Source organism: Antennarius striatus, chromosome 5 (assembly GCF_040054535.1).
Source record: "Antennarius striatus isolate MH-2024 chromosome 5, ASM4005453v1, whole genome shotgun sequence".
NCBI lineage: Eukaryota > Metazoa > Chordata > Actinopteri > Lophiiformes > Antennariidae > Antennarius > Antennarius striatus.
In genome coordinates this window covers 7,982,286-7,999,343 of record NC_090780.1, presented here as the reverse complement: position 1 = coordinate 7,999,343, position 17,058 = coordinate 7,982,286, and the positions used below count along the sequence as shown (strand labels likewise).

The 17,058-nt window shown below is 39.7% G+C and overlaps 2 protein-coding genes across 6 annotated transcripts; one reads left to right on the top strand and one right to left on the bottom strand.

The window, feature by feature from the left end:
* Positions 1–35: 35 nt before the first annotated feature.
* sp1 (sp1 transcription factor) lies at positions 36–7,958 on the bottom strand. 2 transcript variants are annotated; one of them, XM_068315720.1, is made up of 7 exons: positions 7,868–7,958; positions 7,360–7,548; positions 6,654–6,721; positions 4,370–5,768; positions 2,914–3,055; positions 1,848–2,041; positions 36–1,740 (listed from the first exon to the last, which is right to left on the bottom strand). In XM_068315720.1, the coding sequence occupies exons 2-7, from the start codon at positions 7,364–7,366 to the stop codon at positions 1,448–1,450; spliced, it is 2,103 nt and encodes a 700-aa protein (XP_068171821.1). In that variant the 5' UTR covers positions 7,367–7,548; positions 7,868–7,958; the 3' UTR covers positions 36–1,447. The 2 variants fall into 2 exon arrangements, with proteins under 2 accessions (XP_068171821.1, XP_068171822.1); XM_068315721.1 differs by having other exon boundaries at positions 1,848–2,038; positions 7,868–7,957.
* tespa1 (thymocyte expressed, positive selection associated 1) lies at positions 6,444–16,299 on the top strand. 4 transcript variants are annotated; one of them, XM_068315729.1, is made up of 10 exons: positions 6,444–6,503; positions 10,925–11,120; positions 11,469–11,511; positions 12,143–12,168; positions 12,698–12,751; positions 13,371–13,410; positions 13,760–13,810; positions 13,938–14,048; positions 14,269–14,480; positions 14,607–16,299. In XM_068315729.1, the coding sequence occupies exons 2-10, from the start codon at positions 10,976–10,978 to the stop codon at positions 15,182–15,184; spliced, it is 1,260 nt and encodes a 419-aa protein (XP_068171830.1). In that variant the 5' UTR covers positions 6,444–6,503; positions 10,925–10,975; the 3' UTR covers positions 15,185–16,299. The 4 variants fall into 4 exon arrangements, with proteins under 4 accessions (XP_068171830.1, XP_068171832.1, XP_068171831.1 ...); XM_068315731.1 differs by lacking the exon at positions 6,444–6,503 and adding an exon at positions 9,793–9,995 and having other exon boundaries at positions 13,953–14,048; XM_068315730.1 differs by lacking the exon at positions 6,444–6,503 and adding an exon at positions 9,793–9,995 and having other exon boundaries at positions 14,272–14,480.
* The last annotated feature ends 759 nt before the right edge of the window (positions 16,300–17,058 follow it).

Here is a 17,058-nt window from a genome sequence, read left to right as displayed (position 1 = left end):
AATGAATAATGAATAAACATTTTTGGACAGCAAACAATGATGAAAAAGCATATTTTAATCCAGCTGTTGGCATCTGCAGACGTTTTATAAACAATAAAAATCATTTAATTTCATAATGTGTCGAAGAAAAATAGCACTTGCTGTGCAAGGAACTTCATTGCAGAATTCTAAGAGAGAATCTAAACAGTTTTGAAAATCATTTTCAGAAAATTTGACCCAAAGTAACATTTTGAAAGTTATGTATTTAGACAATGTGTCCGAGGTTTGCCTCAAGCCATTATTTCCAGTTAGCACTTTAACAAATACATCACACGAGCAAAAACTGCTAGAAAGTACATTAGCCAAAGAAACATTTTAGTTTTGCATTTTCAGTATGAATGTAAATATAGGCATGAACCTTTGGTTTTGAGCTTACATATGTATGGACATTAAAACATATTTAGACCAAATATGAATAAATGCACTGAAAGGTCTGCAAGTCCAAATCTCAGATGTTAAGTATAACAGAACTTACTGCTAAGTTCTGTATTATATTGAATATACTATTAATGAAAAAGGCTTGTAAATGTACATATTTAATCTACATGTATAGATACTGTGTATATATAAGTAACAAAATAGGATGATGATTGATTGCGCATGAGAAGTTCATACAACTGAAAGGCAAATTGCAGATGTGCAAGATGATCCTGCATAAGCTAAGAATTTCTGTAGCCTTTCCATTACAAAAATATATACACATAAAAAAGTTTTTGCAATGATAAATCAAAGCATGATGGCTTGAATGTGTGTACCTACATAAGAGGTTTCAGTATTACTGGAAGGATTTCAGTGGTGTCCTGACACCTACATCCTTACACAAATTAGTATGTCTGGCTATTCATACCAGCATCCTAGACAGCCTACCAAACACTTTACATGTAATGCCTATGTTTAATTATTTAGTTTGTGAACATGACATAAGATACTTTCAAATAAAGATGATTAGAATTTTATTTTTTGAAGTAACTTTAGCATTATGGGACGATGTGGGCAAGGTAAGCCGACGGGCTAATAGAGAGGGCGGGAGACACTTGAGGTGGAGAGGGACAAGTAGCAAAACTCACATCCTCAGTGCAAATCTGATTTATCGGCATCGTTTCTTAAAAAAAGCTTGTTGACAGAGCATTTTGCCTACCACCAGTATGACATCAAATGTTCCGGTCTGTGTTTTATTACAGACCTAAGCTAGCTTGGTGTCATTTCCATTCATTGGAAATAAGATATGTTTTTTTTACCGCAGCGTTTCTGACTTACTGTTTTCTTTGACACTCTCAAACTTACTAGCGTTTCGTGTCCTGTCTGAAAACTGAGAAATGGTGCGTTTGAAGTTCTACGTGCCCTTTTTAAACCCCAAATGTCCAAATATAATGTCCATCAAGGCCATCTTTCTGCTCCGTCACAGTCCTTAGTAATTATTGCCATTAATCTGATGAAGGTCCACCTGCATCATGTTGATACCACTGCTGGCTAATCGAGCTATGCTCTCTGCAGATAAGGTTTCCATGGCAACAATGGTGTGCTGGTCATTAGCCGACATGGCTCCGGGTTCAACTTTTATTCTTGCTGGAGTGGAAGAAGCATCACTTGAGCCTGTAGTGTTTGTTACTTTCTTGTTCATGTGGGTTTTGATGTGCTTTGAAAGGTGATCGCTGCGCATGAAGCGTTTGGGACACTCCGGACACGCAAACTTCTTCTCACCTGAATAGTAGGAAGAAATAAAATCATTTAAACTTGAAGTGCTGCAGCAGATATTGCTGGTCCATAACCATCCTTTTCATACTTTGAAATAAACTAAATCATGTCACCTGTGTGTGTCCTCTTATGTCGCTGGAGCTCATCTGAACGGGTGAATCTTTTTCCACAGAAGGACCAGCTGCAGACAAAGGGTCGTTCTCCTGTGTGCCAGCGGAGGTGTGCCCTCAGGTGGGATGTCTTGCCATATATTTTCCCACAACCAGGAACATGACACATGTGCTGCTTCTTTTTAGTTGGATCACTGCTTTAATAAAAGGATATCAAAATTTGAGATACTGAGTTCTCTACGAGCAGACTACATACCAGCAGGAGGGACTGAAGCATGTTAATACTGTAGTCAAAGCTTTACAGTGGTGCCAAACATACACATTAATGCCATGGCATTTAAGTATAAACAGCACACAACAAACTCGAGATAAAATCAATTACTTAAAACTCAATGTTCAGAAATGCGAGAATATAATATACAGTATATGTGTGTGTAAACTTACTCTAAACTTTTGTACACAATTGTACCACTATTCAATGTCAATACTTTTTGCACAACTTCCTGGTCTTAACAAGAATCTTAACAGCAAAAGTCACAACCAGTACTTGCTTCATGAATCGACCAATACACAGTCCTCATCTTGCAGTTTATATTTTGACATCACGACAATACCAAACAATTTATCAAGAGTATCTCGCCACGGAAAGGGTGTTAACACCCTGTTTGAGTTATTGACATTGTTTGTGGTCTAGCCACCAATATTGGTTTTTGTTTCAGTAAATTATTTGAAATGAGAAAAATTTCTTATCATACTTCTACTTAAATGCCATACTTTCATGATGTATCACTAGCATGAACCTTTTTACATTTTCCGTAACATTACCCAAAGGCCAGTTGTGTGGGCATATGCGTGTGTGCATACCCCTTCTTTTACACACACACAAACACACACACACACGATCAATAGGAATATAGGCAATTTACTTAACATGTATTTTAACTCAAACAAGCATGCTGCTGTTTATATCATACAAGGTGGAATGGCATCTAGAGGTTTTGATTTTCTGTCTGAATTGATTAAATTACTTGTTAAACCTGACAAACATTAGGTTGGATTAGTGACATACCGTCCTTCTCCATCTTTGCAGAACGGGCAAGTACAGGCCTCCCTACGGTTACGTCGTCCTTGTGGTGGTGGGCTTATGTCCTCCTCATCCAAAGCTGCACTATCATCCAAACTTTCTCCACCTGTTTGTAAGGCCTGCTCTCCTGTAGTAAAGGATTAAAAAACACTCCATTGTGAGAGTCTACACAATAATAATGACATGTTATTGGTTAATAACATGTTCCTCAGGAGTAATGACTAACAAAGGAATGATAATGCATGAACTGTATGCAAGTTTTAATTGCATGTTGCCCACAACAAACACACAATGTCTTACTGCATAAATGGTCAAGAATTTCACTGGTTATTTTATTTTCCTCATTGTAAGCCATTTATGAGTACAATAGCTTCAGTTAATACTGCTTAAGAAATAAATAACACTCAACCCAGAATGTTAAACGCGAAGTACTCATGAAAAATGGGTTATAGAATTACCTAACCAAAATTCCAGATAATTTGAAGCTACCCTAACTAGTAAGTTTAAGACAAGACCATTTTCAGATCAGCACTGATTTCAAGAAAAATCTACCACTCGGCAGCTCACTATATTGAAGTACTTGATTGGAGGCTAATAAATGCACTAAAAACAAAAGTATTGCTCACAAATGTTGGTATTTGATTTAATTTAGACAAGCAACCATGTTATTTTTTACTTAAAAATAACATGCGTGATGAGGGATTCAGATGTTATAAAAGCTGCTGCAAGACTGGAGGGGCCAAGATACACGCCTGTTACACAGACATAGTGACCCACCCACAACCACAACAATGCAACCATGTGGCCGTCGTCTGAAGACATGCAATGTTAGTGAGAAGGTGAATTCAAGATAAACATGCAGTCAGTAAAGAGCTCCAGGTGTCACCAGGCCAACAGAACTGGTTAAACCGGTCCCTGGCTCTTGACACTCAAATAGCAAAAGAGACCAAATCTAAAGATACAGGATACTTTGCATCTTAGAAGAACCACCTCATGGAAAAAATGCATACAGCAAATAAACCTAATTGTCTCCATTACTATTTATTCTGCCAAACTGCCAGTTAGTGTCCTGCTAAACAATTCCTGTGTACTTAATGGACATAGTCAGGGTTCTGTCTTGCTTGAAGTAAATCTGTCAGAGGCAACTTGTATTTATCATATTTACATTTAAAAAGTTAAGACTGCAAATAGTAAAATAAAATCATAAAACCGACTCCTTTGAAAACATTTTCCTATAAGGATTATTTTGTAACACAAGTACATCGATGTCCACACCAGTTTTTCTTGAGTAACAGCTTGAGTACCTGCCTTTAATATTAGTTAATTCTATATATTTTATGAAATATACAGTAGTCCACTATTCAAAACATATGTAAATGTACATACATATTTTTTTAACACTAAACATGAATTATTTCCTCAGGGGAAGCTACTGACTAACCTCCCGAATTGCCGATGGCGATGGGAACCGTCTGCAGCTGGTGCATCTGCAACCCGGAGGCTCCAAGTGTGTTGAGGTTGATAGTCTGGATGCCTGGGATCTGAACGGTGTTTACAGATACTCCTCCGGCAGCAGCAGCTCCTTGAGCCTGTCCCAGTTGGGGCAGAGACTGCATTGGGGCCAATGTGATCTGAGGTCCTGTTGGATTCTGGATCTGAATGGTCTGCCAGCTCACCTGGCCATTCGGTGCAACAGTGCGCAGGAGGATAGGGCCTGCATTTGGCATAATTTGAAGATTCTGAAGCCCCTCTTGGCTGAGTGTTGGCGCTGCAAAGACCTGACCACCCGTACCTGCCTGAATGGTCTGGAGGTGTGTTCCCCCTTGAATAACCTGCTGAGGCTGGATGAGTATTTGCTGTGGTTGCTGTCCATCTCTGTTGTCTGGCTGTATTGGGACACCGAGGGAAGACACTGGGTTCTGTTGGAACGCTCCTGTCATTACTCCATTGCTGTTCTGTGTTTGGGTCATTCCATAAGAAGTGGAACTCTGTGTGGTGACAGTGGATGTGCTCGTCATGTAACCTGCCCCACTGCTGGAAGACACTGGCCGTTGTGTTTGCTGTATCAGCTGGTTACCCCCTGTATCACCTCCACCATTTGAGTCACCCCCAGTGCTGCTTGATCCAGTGCTGACAGGCAGCAAAGTGATGTTTCCATTTAGTGACATGGGCATATTTGCAAGGAACTGAGGCTGATTTTGTAACACCCCATTGCCCAAGTTTATATTTTGAATGGGGATGGCCCCCTGTAGGAGACTGGGCATGGTAATGATGTTTCCTGCTGCACCTGCTCGGTTGGTTGCGGCTATGAGTTGCTGTCCATTAGGAGAGGACACGATTTGAAACTGCTGTCCTGGTGCTGCGGCAGAAGGTAAATTGGAATCCTGCTGAGCAGGTGCCAACTGTAGTGCCTGACCATCTACTGTCTGAAACTGTGGGATAACCTGGTACTGAATGTTGGGCATCACGCCTGATATGGCAGTAAGAACTTGTTGACCTGGCATCGATGGAGCCTGCGCCACTACGTATTGATGCGGTTGCTGCTGTTGTCCCTGAGTGCTTGAGGCAGCCACTGATGGTGACAGACCTTGTCTGCTCTTACTTGTGTCTCCTGTCACACAACCTGAGGAGTCAGTGGTGATGGTGTTACAGCCTGAGGATGCCTGTACATTGAGGGGGATGACCTGCCAGCCATTGGCACTTGAAGAGAAAACACCCTGGTTTAGTTCGAGCTGTTGCTGCTGGTTTTGCTGGTCTGAAGGTGAATCACTCTCTCCTGGAGGGTCGATTCGACTGCATGTTGCTGCCAACAAGGCAAGAGGAGACGGTTGTTGTGAATCCTGGAAACGAAATAAAGGAATTTGCAGAAATATATGATGCAAGCAATCGCGACTGTTAATGTTGCACTTATGACAAATGTGTATCTGTAGTTTAGAATCACTCATTCATTCATTCATTTTCTGTTGCTGTATCCGCTGTAGCAGGTCATGTGGAGCTGGAGCCTATCCCAGCTGGTATAGGGCGTGAGGCGGGGGACACTCTGGACACGAAGCCAGTGCACCACGGCGCCACACACAAAGACATACAACCACACACACACACACACACACTCACTCACTCCTACGGGCAATTTGGGACCAGCCAATGAACCTGAATCAAATAAATAAATTTTAAAAAATAACGTTTGACTGCTTTTGTAAGTGCTACACATGTTCAAAACTCAAACTATAAGCTTGATATTAACTTTTTATATTCCCTCCATGCATGTCTCTTTCCACAACTTGGCAGAGAGCGGGGCTGAAGTTACAAGTCCAGGCAACGACAGGGTGGGAGTCTAGGGGAGGGGACACATATTTCCAAAGCAGCGGCGGGCTCGGCTTCCCCTCCCCCCAAACCCACCCATCTCCCTCCCACACTTTATTTTGCCCTATAAACTGACGCACTCCTCTAGCCACCCCTCCAAGCCCAGCCAAATGGGCCGAGCAAATTGCACATAAAGTGCCTGGCTTTAATGGCAACTCCCCATGTGGGCGAAATTTACCTGCCCATTCCCCACCCCAATGACATGTGCTCGGGTAAGAAAATCAACAACCCACGGTCAATTACAAAATCAAACAAATAGCTAATACTTAACACGCTCAACAGCCAAGAGTTACGGGTATGGTAAATGTTTCTCTGCCAACACTTGGCCGGTATAGCAAAGAGCACAAGTCTGGTCAACTTACTTGTGAACTTGTGTTTCTCTTCTGACTGAAGCCGCTCTCCACAGCCGCCATTTCACCCTGCTGCTGATCTGCGGAAGGAGAGTTGCTCAGATCACTTATCTTAAAAAGTAGTTGCGTAGAAAGCGACCAAATGCCTGAATCTTACTTTCAGCGATCGGGACAAAGTCCATCATGTTTAAGAAACTGGCGCGCTCAAGCTAAATAAAACCAAACCCTAATACTTTTATTGATTACCGTGAAGCTAAAAACACGAGAAACGTAAGAAAAATGGTGAGACAAGTGTTCCGGGAGCCAGTTAGCCTTAAGCTAACAAATAACCCGATACGAGTCGTGTAGCAGAAGAGACTGCTAACAGCTTCAAGAACGGGTTAAAGGCTCTCCAACTCGGTAAATGAATAGTACGACGAGCAAGCCAGCGCACGTAAATTAGGAACAGTTCAATCACTATTTGATTCTCGTTAAACATGATCACATGTAACGTTACTGTGGACAAGTTGGCTCGCTGTCCGTGGCTGGTCAGATGTTAGTAGCCAAGTATCGACAACTAGCTGTTCAGTAGTGGGATACTTTAAAAGTGCTCGAGACGCTAAGCTAAACAATACAATGTCGTGCGTTCACTTAATACGCTTCGCGTTTTCGGACTTTTACTGTTAATAAAATCCGTCGCCCACAACATGCCCCTGAGTTACAAAAAAAGTTCACTTACTGCTCATAATTTGAAGACAGGAGGAGTTTCTCTGGTCTTTTTCGAGTTGACAACTTTTCACAACTTCACAGAAACTTGATGTGCTCCCATATGAAGGAGAAAAGCGGGTGCGTTCGATTTAAGAAACGGGTTACCTTGCTGACGGTGCACAGAAATCGTTTCCTCGCCTCAGTCTTGGAGCACAATAACCTGGCGGCGACAAGGACCGTTTGTCTTTTAAAAAAAACAAATATAGTTGCATTTAAAGAGTTGTATAATTAAAGTTTATATATTGTGCTGACGATTAAGATTAACATTAAGTATCAAACCAATGTCGATGAGACACTGGCAACACACAACATAAGCAAAAAAGAGTTCGAAAAGTAGACATCATGAAAATGTTTACATATATTGTGTCTACAGACTTGATGTTTCATTTCTTTTTATAATCAACTTTAGTCTCATATCCTTTTTGTGCCTTCTGACTCCACTATTGCATTTATGCACCGTATACACAAAAGAAGCGCACCTACTTGAGAGCCAGTTTCGACTGATCGCTGCTATTCTCCAATGAAAAGGGGCATTTTTGTCTCACAGACGCAACCAGTTAATGTGTTTGGGCTAGAGCTGGGAGTAGGGCGGGACCAAGCATGGTAGGCTGCACAAGATTAGTGTGATTGACGTTAGGTAATGTTTTCAAAAGGCGCCATGAGTAAATATGGCACGTAAACATTAATATTTCTCCAATATCCCTCCGTGATCTTGTATTATCAGTCAATATTGACACGATGCCATCGCGCACGTTCCGCTTTGACTGTTTTGAACACGGAAGAGAGGAAAGAGGAAGGGGTATTCACAATTTAAGTCTTGCCTCCGTGGCCACTGGCCACTCCCTAATGTCGCCATGTGGGCTGGGAGAGATCGAGGAGGCGGGAGGAGTGGGTCCGGGCGGTGGAGGAGCTACCCCATCACACACACTGGCTGTCGCTGCTCGGGGAGGAGAAAATGGCCTACTGTGGGAGGGCTTTCATTGTGTGGATGTGCGAGGGGGCTGTCAGTGTAGCAGCACATGTGGCCATGTAAACAGTACGGAATGTGCAGGCCATCTTCAGGCCAAGTCGGCACCTACTCAGCTCTGTGAAGTGTAGTTAGTTTAAGTCACTGGTATTAGTTAATTACGAGTTACTATATAAGGACTACATTTTAAATGGCACAAAACTAACGTTGTATATCAAATCATTTCAGTAGGAAAAAGGTGTTTCATATTCATTCAGTTATTCATATTAATAGCACTCAGGGACCGTTTGTATGGTTTTGTATATAAGTCCTAATAAGTCATGACATTATGACAGGATACTATCATGCACATCATTATCATGCTTAAAATTAAGTAGCAAAAATAAAGCCAGTCACTTTTTAAAATTATTTAGTCTATTTGCTGTAATTATATACTCTACGTTCTGTTTTGCTAAAAGAGTATCCTGTGCACAGTAGCAAGAAAATACCTCATCCTGTAGTGAAGTAGGACAAGTATATAACTAGCATTTAAAAAAAAAAATTAAAGTAAGAACAGCTCAAACTGGTTATTTACAACAGCATTTCAGTAACTATTCATATGCTTAATTACTGCTTCGATTCCTTGATTCTCATGCAAACAGGAAATCCCAGAGAGAATTTTGAGTTGTCTCATAAAGCCCTTATAAACCCAAATGCTGTATAGATCAGTTATAAACATGAATTTGAATGAGCCACTATTTTATCATTTCATCATACTTACAGGCCATTGCCTGGGACTGTATAACATGCCAAACATATTAAGTCAGATAGAAACAAAATGCAAATAAGCCATGTTTAGTCAAAAGTTATCTAAAGTTGATGTGATTCTAATAAGTCCTCAGGTTTACAGTTTTCAGCGTATATAAACCATGAAGTAGCCATTTCTAAGTTTTAATGTTTTTTTAGACACCGAGTGAACAGATTTTCACTTTCCAGTAAGCCTTCAGTGATATTTAAAACATTATTTACATTGGTACAGCATCTAGTTGAGTTAATGTACAAATAATTGTTAATGAAGTCATCCAGATGTGGTCTTGAGGAGGTAAACCAGCCCAGTGGAGGAATCAGTATAAAAGTAATTATGGATGTAGACAACCAGCAGCATCCTTATATTACCTACACAAATTACGAAAATAGAAGAAACATTTGTCAGCACTGTTTATGATTTGGATTTATTTCCTCTGGTTTATCAAGTACTGCTCTAGAATACGGACTGAAATCAAATGAGCCGTTATAAAGTAAAAACTCACTCATGCTCTGCAGCCTGTCATGATTTGCCTATCATTTCAGGGAGGCTATTGCTTGTAGAATCAACCTGTCTGTGTTGTTTTGTGACTGCAGGATGTCAGACAGCTGCTTCCCACGCAAATGAAAGTCTTGTGTAGCAGTTGAGTCACTTCCCATCAGTGTGCTCAAGACTCTGCCACATGAACTGGCTGTCTGACATAAATTAGAGGGACACCCCAAACTATAAATCATTGAGTAAAGAAAAAGAGCAGACTGACACCAGTCTGAGCGCTAACTGAAGATACGCTTCTGACACTAACCTACAACAAAAAGAAAAGATGTCAACATCTGAATTGAAACCTTCATTGATTAAGGTAAAAGTGGATTTTCCTCACTACTTTTCATTTGAATGGGAGTTCTTTAAAAATGTGAGGATTTGCAGTTTCACTTAAAACCTAGCAATTAGGCCTGCACAACAGGTAGATGTTGTAAAATACTGTTTATCAGTAAGTCAAGGTGGTTTACTTTGTGTTACGAATGAAAAGCTAAGTGAAGCTGCTTTACTTTGCATGTAGATAATATTAACATTCAGAATTATATGTAATCCAGTATAATCCTGTAATTAATAGTTTTTAACAGTGTTTTGATAACGTGGTCAGTGTTTTAAGTTATTGGAAAAAGATGATTTGATGCAGTTTTTATAAGCATCTAAGATGTTCCTTAATTTCTTCCCCCCGTCCACTACAGCTTGTTGTCAGTCAATTTTAGGATTTTCATATGTAAACTATATGATATTTTATCTTCAGAGTTTGTGTGTTTTTGTCTTGTTGTATTCACTCTATTTTTTAATAATCTTTCTGTTTTAATGATTTTGTGCACTGATTTACTTTACTTATTGAAAGTGTTTGTCATTCTGTTTGTATGACAAATTAAATGAACTCTAGTTTGACAATGAACCTGAATTTATTTCAAATTACGTAGATGTGATGTGTTTGACATTCACATAAACTTTGATAAAGACAGTGAATATCACAATTAGAAATGTGTGTATATCAGTAATGTTTTAAGATGGAAGTTTCATTCATCAGTTATGTTGAATGACTGATGAGCCATAAAAGTTACTGCTGCTAACCAGTATCAAAGAGTTGAAATTAACCTGTCAGGATTTTCAGTTTAATTTAAGGTGCAAGAATACAAGTTACAAAGAAGTGCATGGAGGTGCAAAACACTAAAAATCATGCACTTTAATGTAAATTTGTCAAACAAAACATCGATGATAAGCTAAAATATCTTCTTCATGTAGCAAAGCAGCTTCAACCCCATCCTGTTTGCTGGTTGAGTATGAAGTGAGGCTATGGAGAGCCCATCATCCGCAGTCAGGCGCCGAGCCTGGATCAACAGCAGCCGACAGTGGAACTCCCCAGAGGAGCTGGACCCAGAAGAACCATTCTACAACCTCCCCTCTGCCTCTACAGCAGACGATGATGTGTTCTCAGACGGTGAGTCCAATCATTAGAGGGCATCAGGAATCCCACCATAAATCCATCCAGTATCCCCAGTTAGTAGACCAAAATGATTCACTGAGCTGGAGGATGCTCACAATCAGATGTCCATTTTAATGAGAGCTTTTGTGCATTGTTTATTACAACTGTTCTTACATACAAACATGAAATGAAAGAAACTTGGATCACATCTTGCGCTTCAGTAATTGTCCCTACCAGAGTACATCTAAAGGCAGTATTTACAGCACACATGCTGAAAATGACAGCTGTAAGAACTTGAGGTCTGTGTAATTTAATAAAGAATATGCTGATAAATACAAAGTGATGTGTGTGTGATTTCCACAGGATGCACCACAGGAAAGATTGAGAGCTGGCTCGTGAGTTGTGGGTGAGTCGACCTGCTGTAGTACTGGTTGTTTCTCTGTAAGATGTTATCTTTTTTAGAACTGAAATGATGTATAGTAAGACACTGGAAACTTATTTGCAAAGAGTAAGTAGAACATGGAAAGTCTCTGAAGTCAGGTGTTTCAGGAAGACAGTGTGTTTCTTAGGCCCCAACCACCTCAGATGATGTACTTTTTGCAGCTCCATTGGAAAAACTCATTACAGTTATTTAAAACCACAGTGACTGTGACTTGATACTGGTTAGGTATGAACATGTAACCATAGATGCTGATTTCATCAAATGAAAATGACTTTTTAGATAGATAGATAGATAGATGGATAGATAGATAGATAGATAGATAGATAGATAGATAGATAGATAGATAGATAGATAGATAGATAGATAGATAGATAGATAGATAGATAGATAGATAGATAGATAGATAGATAGCAAAGCAAAGCTGATCTTATGTTTGTTTGTATGTATGTGTGTGTGTGTGTGTGTGTGTGTGTGTGTGTGTGTGTGTGTGTGTGTTCGTGTGTGTGTGTGTGTGTGTGTGTGTGTGTGTGTGTGTGTGTGTGTGTGTGCGCGCGTGCATGTAATTAGTTAATAAATACTGGTTTGTATCTTAAAGGTCAAAAGCCTATTCAACAAACTCTGGTAAGAGGATTTTTCATAAGTAGGACCTGAAAAAAGTCTTTTCACAAAGACAAGCCTTTTATACATCATACAAGTTTCTATTTGCATGTTGTACACTAACTCCAGATAAACTCCAGTGTATAGATTATTTTTTTCTCTTATCTTAAACCGTCTCCGTACAGAGCAGTAATTGTGAAACAAGAACCCAAAACCGATAATATAAAAACACTGCATTACAACAAAACAGGAATATTTTGTTAAATATTTGTGAGTATTAAGGAAAAAAATACAATTATCACTAATAAAGGTCCAGGTATATTTTATACTTATTTGTTATTTGTGAAATGGATTGTTGCTGTTAACTAATGTACCCTGTAACCTTTCAGCTTGTAAGAATGTGTGTTATGAGTTTACTATATTTTTAGGCATACGAGTAATATTATTAAGCAGGAATATAACAGATTGTTTGGGTTGATTATTTTCAGAATGAAAGACGTGGGGTGCAGCTTTGTAAAATAATTTTTGTTCAGTGACTGTGTCCTGTTCTCAGAGCCGCTGCTGAGAAACGACCAATCTGAAGAGGAGCTGAGTCTGGGAGCTGATGGTAAATACACACACGCACGCACGCACGCACGCACGCACACACACACACACACAAACGGTGTTGACATATGCAGACGGAACTATTTGTACTTTTCAATGTCAATATGTCTTTTTGATGTCCAGAATTTCCTTAGTGATTTTTACAATATTACTTCACTGTCAAGAAAGATATTTATTATGAATGAATATGTAAGGTAGGAACATACATCAAAAGATACAGTATGTACACATCTGCTCCCAATATTTTTACAAAGGAGAAGTTTTATATTTAATTTGACTTAAAATCATTACAGATCATGACTAAACCACCAATTCAATGAAAATCCATCCTGTAGTTTTTGTGTAATCCCATTAACAGAACAAAAACAAATCCCTGTGGAACTTCATTGGTAGACGTTAATTGTTTTGTAATAGTTAGAATTTGGTTTAAAAAAGACATTAAACAGCAATTTAAGTGGTTATGACTGATATCTTAGGTCATGAAAAAATGATTAAGACTATAATCATTTAGTTTTATTTTTGCATGTCTTTAGTAAAAACATCAAAACCAAAAAGAAATATATTTATAGCTTTATACCCTCTGTTGTAGTTTACTAATACTCAACATATTATTGTTTCAGCCTCTGTTATAAATGTTGGAGGAAATGTACCTGAAACTGGGTGAGTGGCAGCCATAATCCTCTCGTGTCAGAATTAAGAAAAAGAAATGTATTTAGTCGGGAGACGACCTGCTGTCCTCTCAGTATAGTAAGGTCTTGTTGTCTACTTCGGGTTCAACACAAATCCAGTCAACTTCTTACTCGTGTATTATGAGTTACGCCTCTACGTATGGGGACTGATGCTGTTGAGATGGCCAAGATGCATACATAAGATGCTCATTCAACACTTAAATATCAGCTAAAGGCTATCAAAACATTGAAAGAATAACATGTAATATGAATAAATGTCCTAATTCAAAACACAATCTAAAATCAAGAACTGTTTCCTGACCGCATTGCCAACTATGAAGTTTTGCAGAGTATCTTTCATCCAATCGAGGTCGCAGCAGACTCACAAGCAGGTCAGTTACCCGTAAATCAGCCTTTACATCAGAATGGAGCTGTGTTAGCTTGTCAACTGATTAGAACTAGATCGCACATTGAGATATAACTTGTCCTTATCAGTAAGGAGTTTCTGTATATCTGAAGTTTTCTTGTCTGCAGTGCATCTCATCAGGTGCTATGGTTCCCGGCAGTGAACTTGGGCCACAGCATGGCCTCCAGCTGCCCCTCCTCCTCCAGCTGTACCTCTACATCAAGGTGTCGTCTTGTTTCTACCTGACTAGTATAAACCATTGGGCTTCCTGTAATAATACATCTTCAATTATTTATTTATTTTAATTTACATTGATTTTCTTCTTGTATGATTGAAACATAAAGAACCAAGCAATGCACATTAGACATGATTGTATCCAACTTTCAAGTCAAGCCTGAAAGTTTTTTACAAAAATCATAAGGTTCTCTTTTCTCATGTTCACAGCAGTTTATTAGAGGTTCTGCAGCTGCACTCGGAGGATGCGGAGGAGATACTGTATGAGCTGGGGTTTGGTTGTGATGAGCCACAGGTCACTGTTCGTATTCCTCCTCGTTTCTTCAGCTTCCCCTCCCTGGCTCAGGGCATTAACTTCCGTCTCTTCCTGGACTCTCAGCTGCAGCGGATTCGAGAGGAAGACCCTAGCCTCTCTCTTGCGAGTAAGACTGTAGAGTCATTTAATCACTGTGTATGAACTGTATGATATAGTTTGAAGTGTAATGAAATGAAATTGTTCTACACTGTTGCAAATTAGATGTATCAGCGGACGTATTTCCTTTCCACAGGTCGTTTTAGGCAAGTTCAAGTGCTCACAACGATGGCCAATGCTTTCTACTCCCTCTACTCCCACGTGTCACGCACTCCTCTGCCAAAACTGGCTCAGCCTGAGTTTTCCTTCTCCTCATCTCCCGTGGAGAGGATTGAACGCTTCAGGAGCAGCGTCCGCAGTGAGCCGCGGTCTCCAGTGGAGAGGCTGAAGGACACTGTCTCCAAGATGTGTTTATACACAGGCTCTCCTCGAGGGTCCGACTCCACCTCTCCACAGCCCTCACCCAAAAAAAGATCCAGCTTTCCCAATGTTGTGGACATAACTTTCGAGAGAGTGAAGTTTGGGGTGAGTGAGAAATTGGATTGTGGGCAATATGATAGTTGTTTAGCTCTAGGGGTGAATATTGTCACGGATGGCGACAAATCCTGTGACAGAGGAGACGAGGAGGACCCAAAACACCCGTCTGTAGCAAACACAGATGCTCCTTACATTGGAAATAAAATGTCTCATGAGGAAACACAGGACAGTAGACGAACAGATTGTGTTGTTTCTGATAAAGGCAAGGTCAAAGTGGCAGCAAGACTGACGGTGTGAGAACAGAAGTAGCAGCGATAAAAACCAGGTTTCTTTCACGTCAGCCGGAGCTGGACTCAGAGTGATTCCAGTGCTGCTCGCCTGAAACCAAATGCCAAGGCTGCAGATGCAACAAGTGCTTTCATGCATCTGTGATCTGAAAATTAATGTTTTATCTCTTAACTGCTCTGACACAGAACACACACTTCTATCATATCCTGAGTTACATACTCAAAGAGCCTCTGAGGATGATGAAGGCTCACACTCAGATGTAACCATATCTCTTCCTGTTCTGGCTTCCAATGATATCTTCACCTCCTGCAGCATCGCTGTGACTTCCCCTTCCCTGAATGCACTAGATACCAATCATGCCTCAACTGTCCCGCCTGCCCAGATGTGTTAGGAGTTATTTAATGAAGAGAGGCATTGGCACCTGAATCTATTATCATGCCAGGGATGCGGGAACCTGCAACAGGTTACCTCCTTTGAGCTGGAGGAGGTAAAGTGGTTACAACAATACTGAGTGTGTTTAGTGTGTAAAGAATGTAGAGATGGATGAGGACTGAAAAATTGATGTTTTTGTTTTATGCGACAAAACAATATGCCACAAATTATAGTATTCACAGTATATTGTATTATGTAGTATTGTAATATACAGTATATGTCGTATTATTTTAATTATTACATACTAGAAGAGCAAAAGTTATTCGAGATAATCATTGGTGTTTGGTAAAGGTCTGATTGTTTTAACATTTTTTAGATCACTGTCCCCAAATAATAAAGAAACAAGATGATAAAAAAATAAATGAATAAATAGGACTGCAAGTGTGTACCACTGTCATTTGTCACCAAAATAAATACAGTATTCACATTTTCAGGTAGACATTTGGGGTTTCTTTACAGAGATGATTAGATGAAGCTGCTGGGTGGTGGTGAGAGGCTAACACAGAGTCGCGTGCTAAGATGCTTCCAGTTCTGCTGTTATATGTTGAAACCGTCACGGTGGTTTGTGGTTATTACAGAAAGAGACTCTGTTTGCCCCGCGGGAGTTTGGGGGAATAATCAGTTAACAGTGGCTGAACATGTTTCTCTGGTAAATGATCTGAGATGTTCTGTGTTGTGTCAACAATGGTAAAGAACTGCCACCACTATTATTATTACCAGGCATTATTACTGTACATTTTTATTAAAGCCCTCCAGTTTCTGTCAGGCAGTGTTTTTCCACTGTATTTTTTAACAACTGATAAGATCTTATTGGTAATTTATCTTGCAGACATGTGGCGTGCTCGCAAAACCAGGTAGCAAGATGTTATTTAGATCAGAAAGACAGGATATTCTTCATTACACAGATTAGACCAGAGCCTTTAAAAGATGATTTAGTCAGGGTCCAACTGTATAATAAATAAATACTGTTTTGTTTTTTGTTTTTTTACAAATACAGAGGATGAATTTGGACAAAACTACAACATTAACTTCATTGTCCAAAAAGTGTCAGCACAAAGATGTAGTGTGCAGCAATGTATTCTATTTGTTGGAGTGACATTGTATGAAAACAGCTCACAGGCAGTAGTTGCCACTATTGATTTGCTGCATTGCAGTCATACCTAACAGGAACATGACTCATTCTATTCATTCATGGTCGCCAAATTGCTGATTCCATTCCCAATAAGAACAGTCGTCATCCAATTGTCTGTGTGAAGGAAAGGTGTCGTCAGCTTGGAGGCTGTTGCTGTTCGCTCAGCATTCACACGAAGATGTTTGTTGGAAAACACAACTTTGTGCATAAGTTCTTTTTTAATTAAACATTTTACTTCTCGAAAAATGAAAAAAATTATATACTGTATATATTTACAGAAAAGTATAAACATGTCAGCATGTGGTATATAAATGTCATT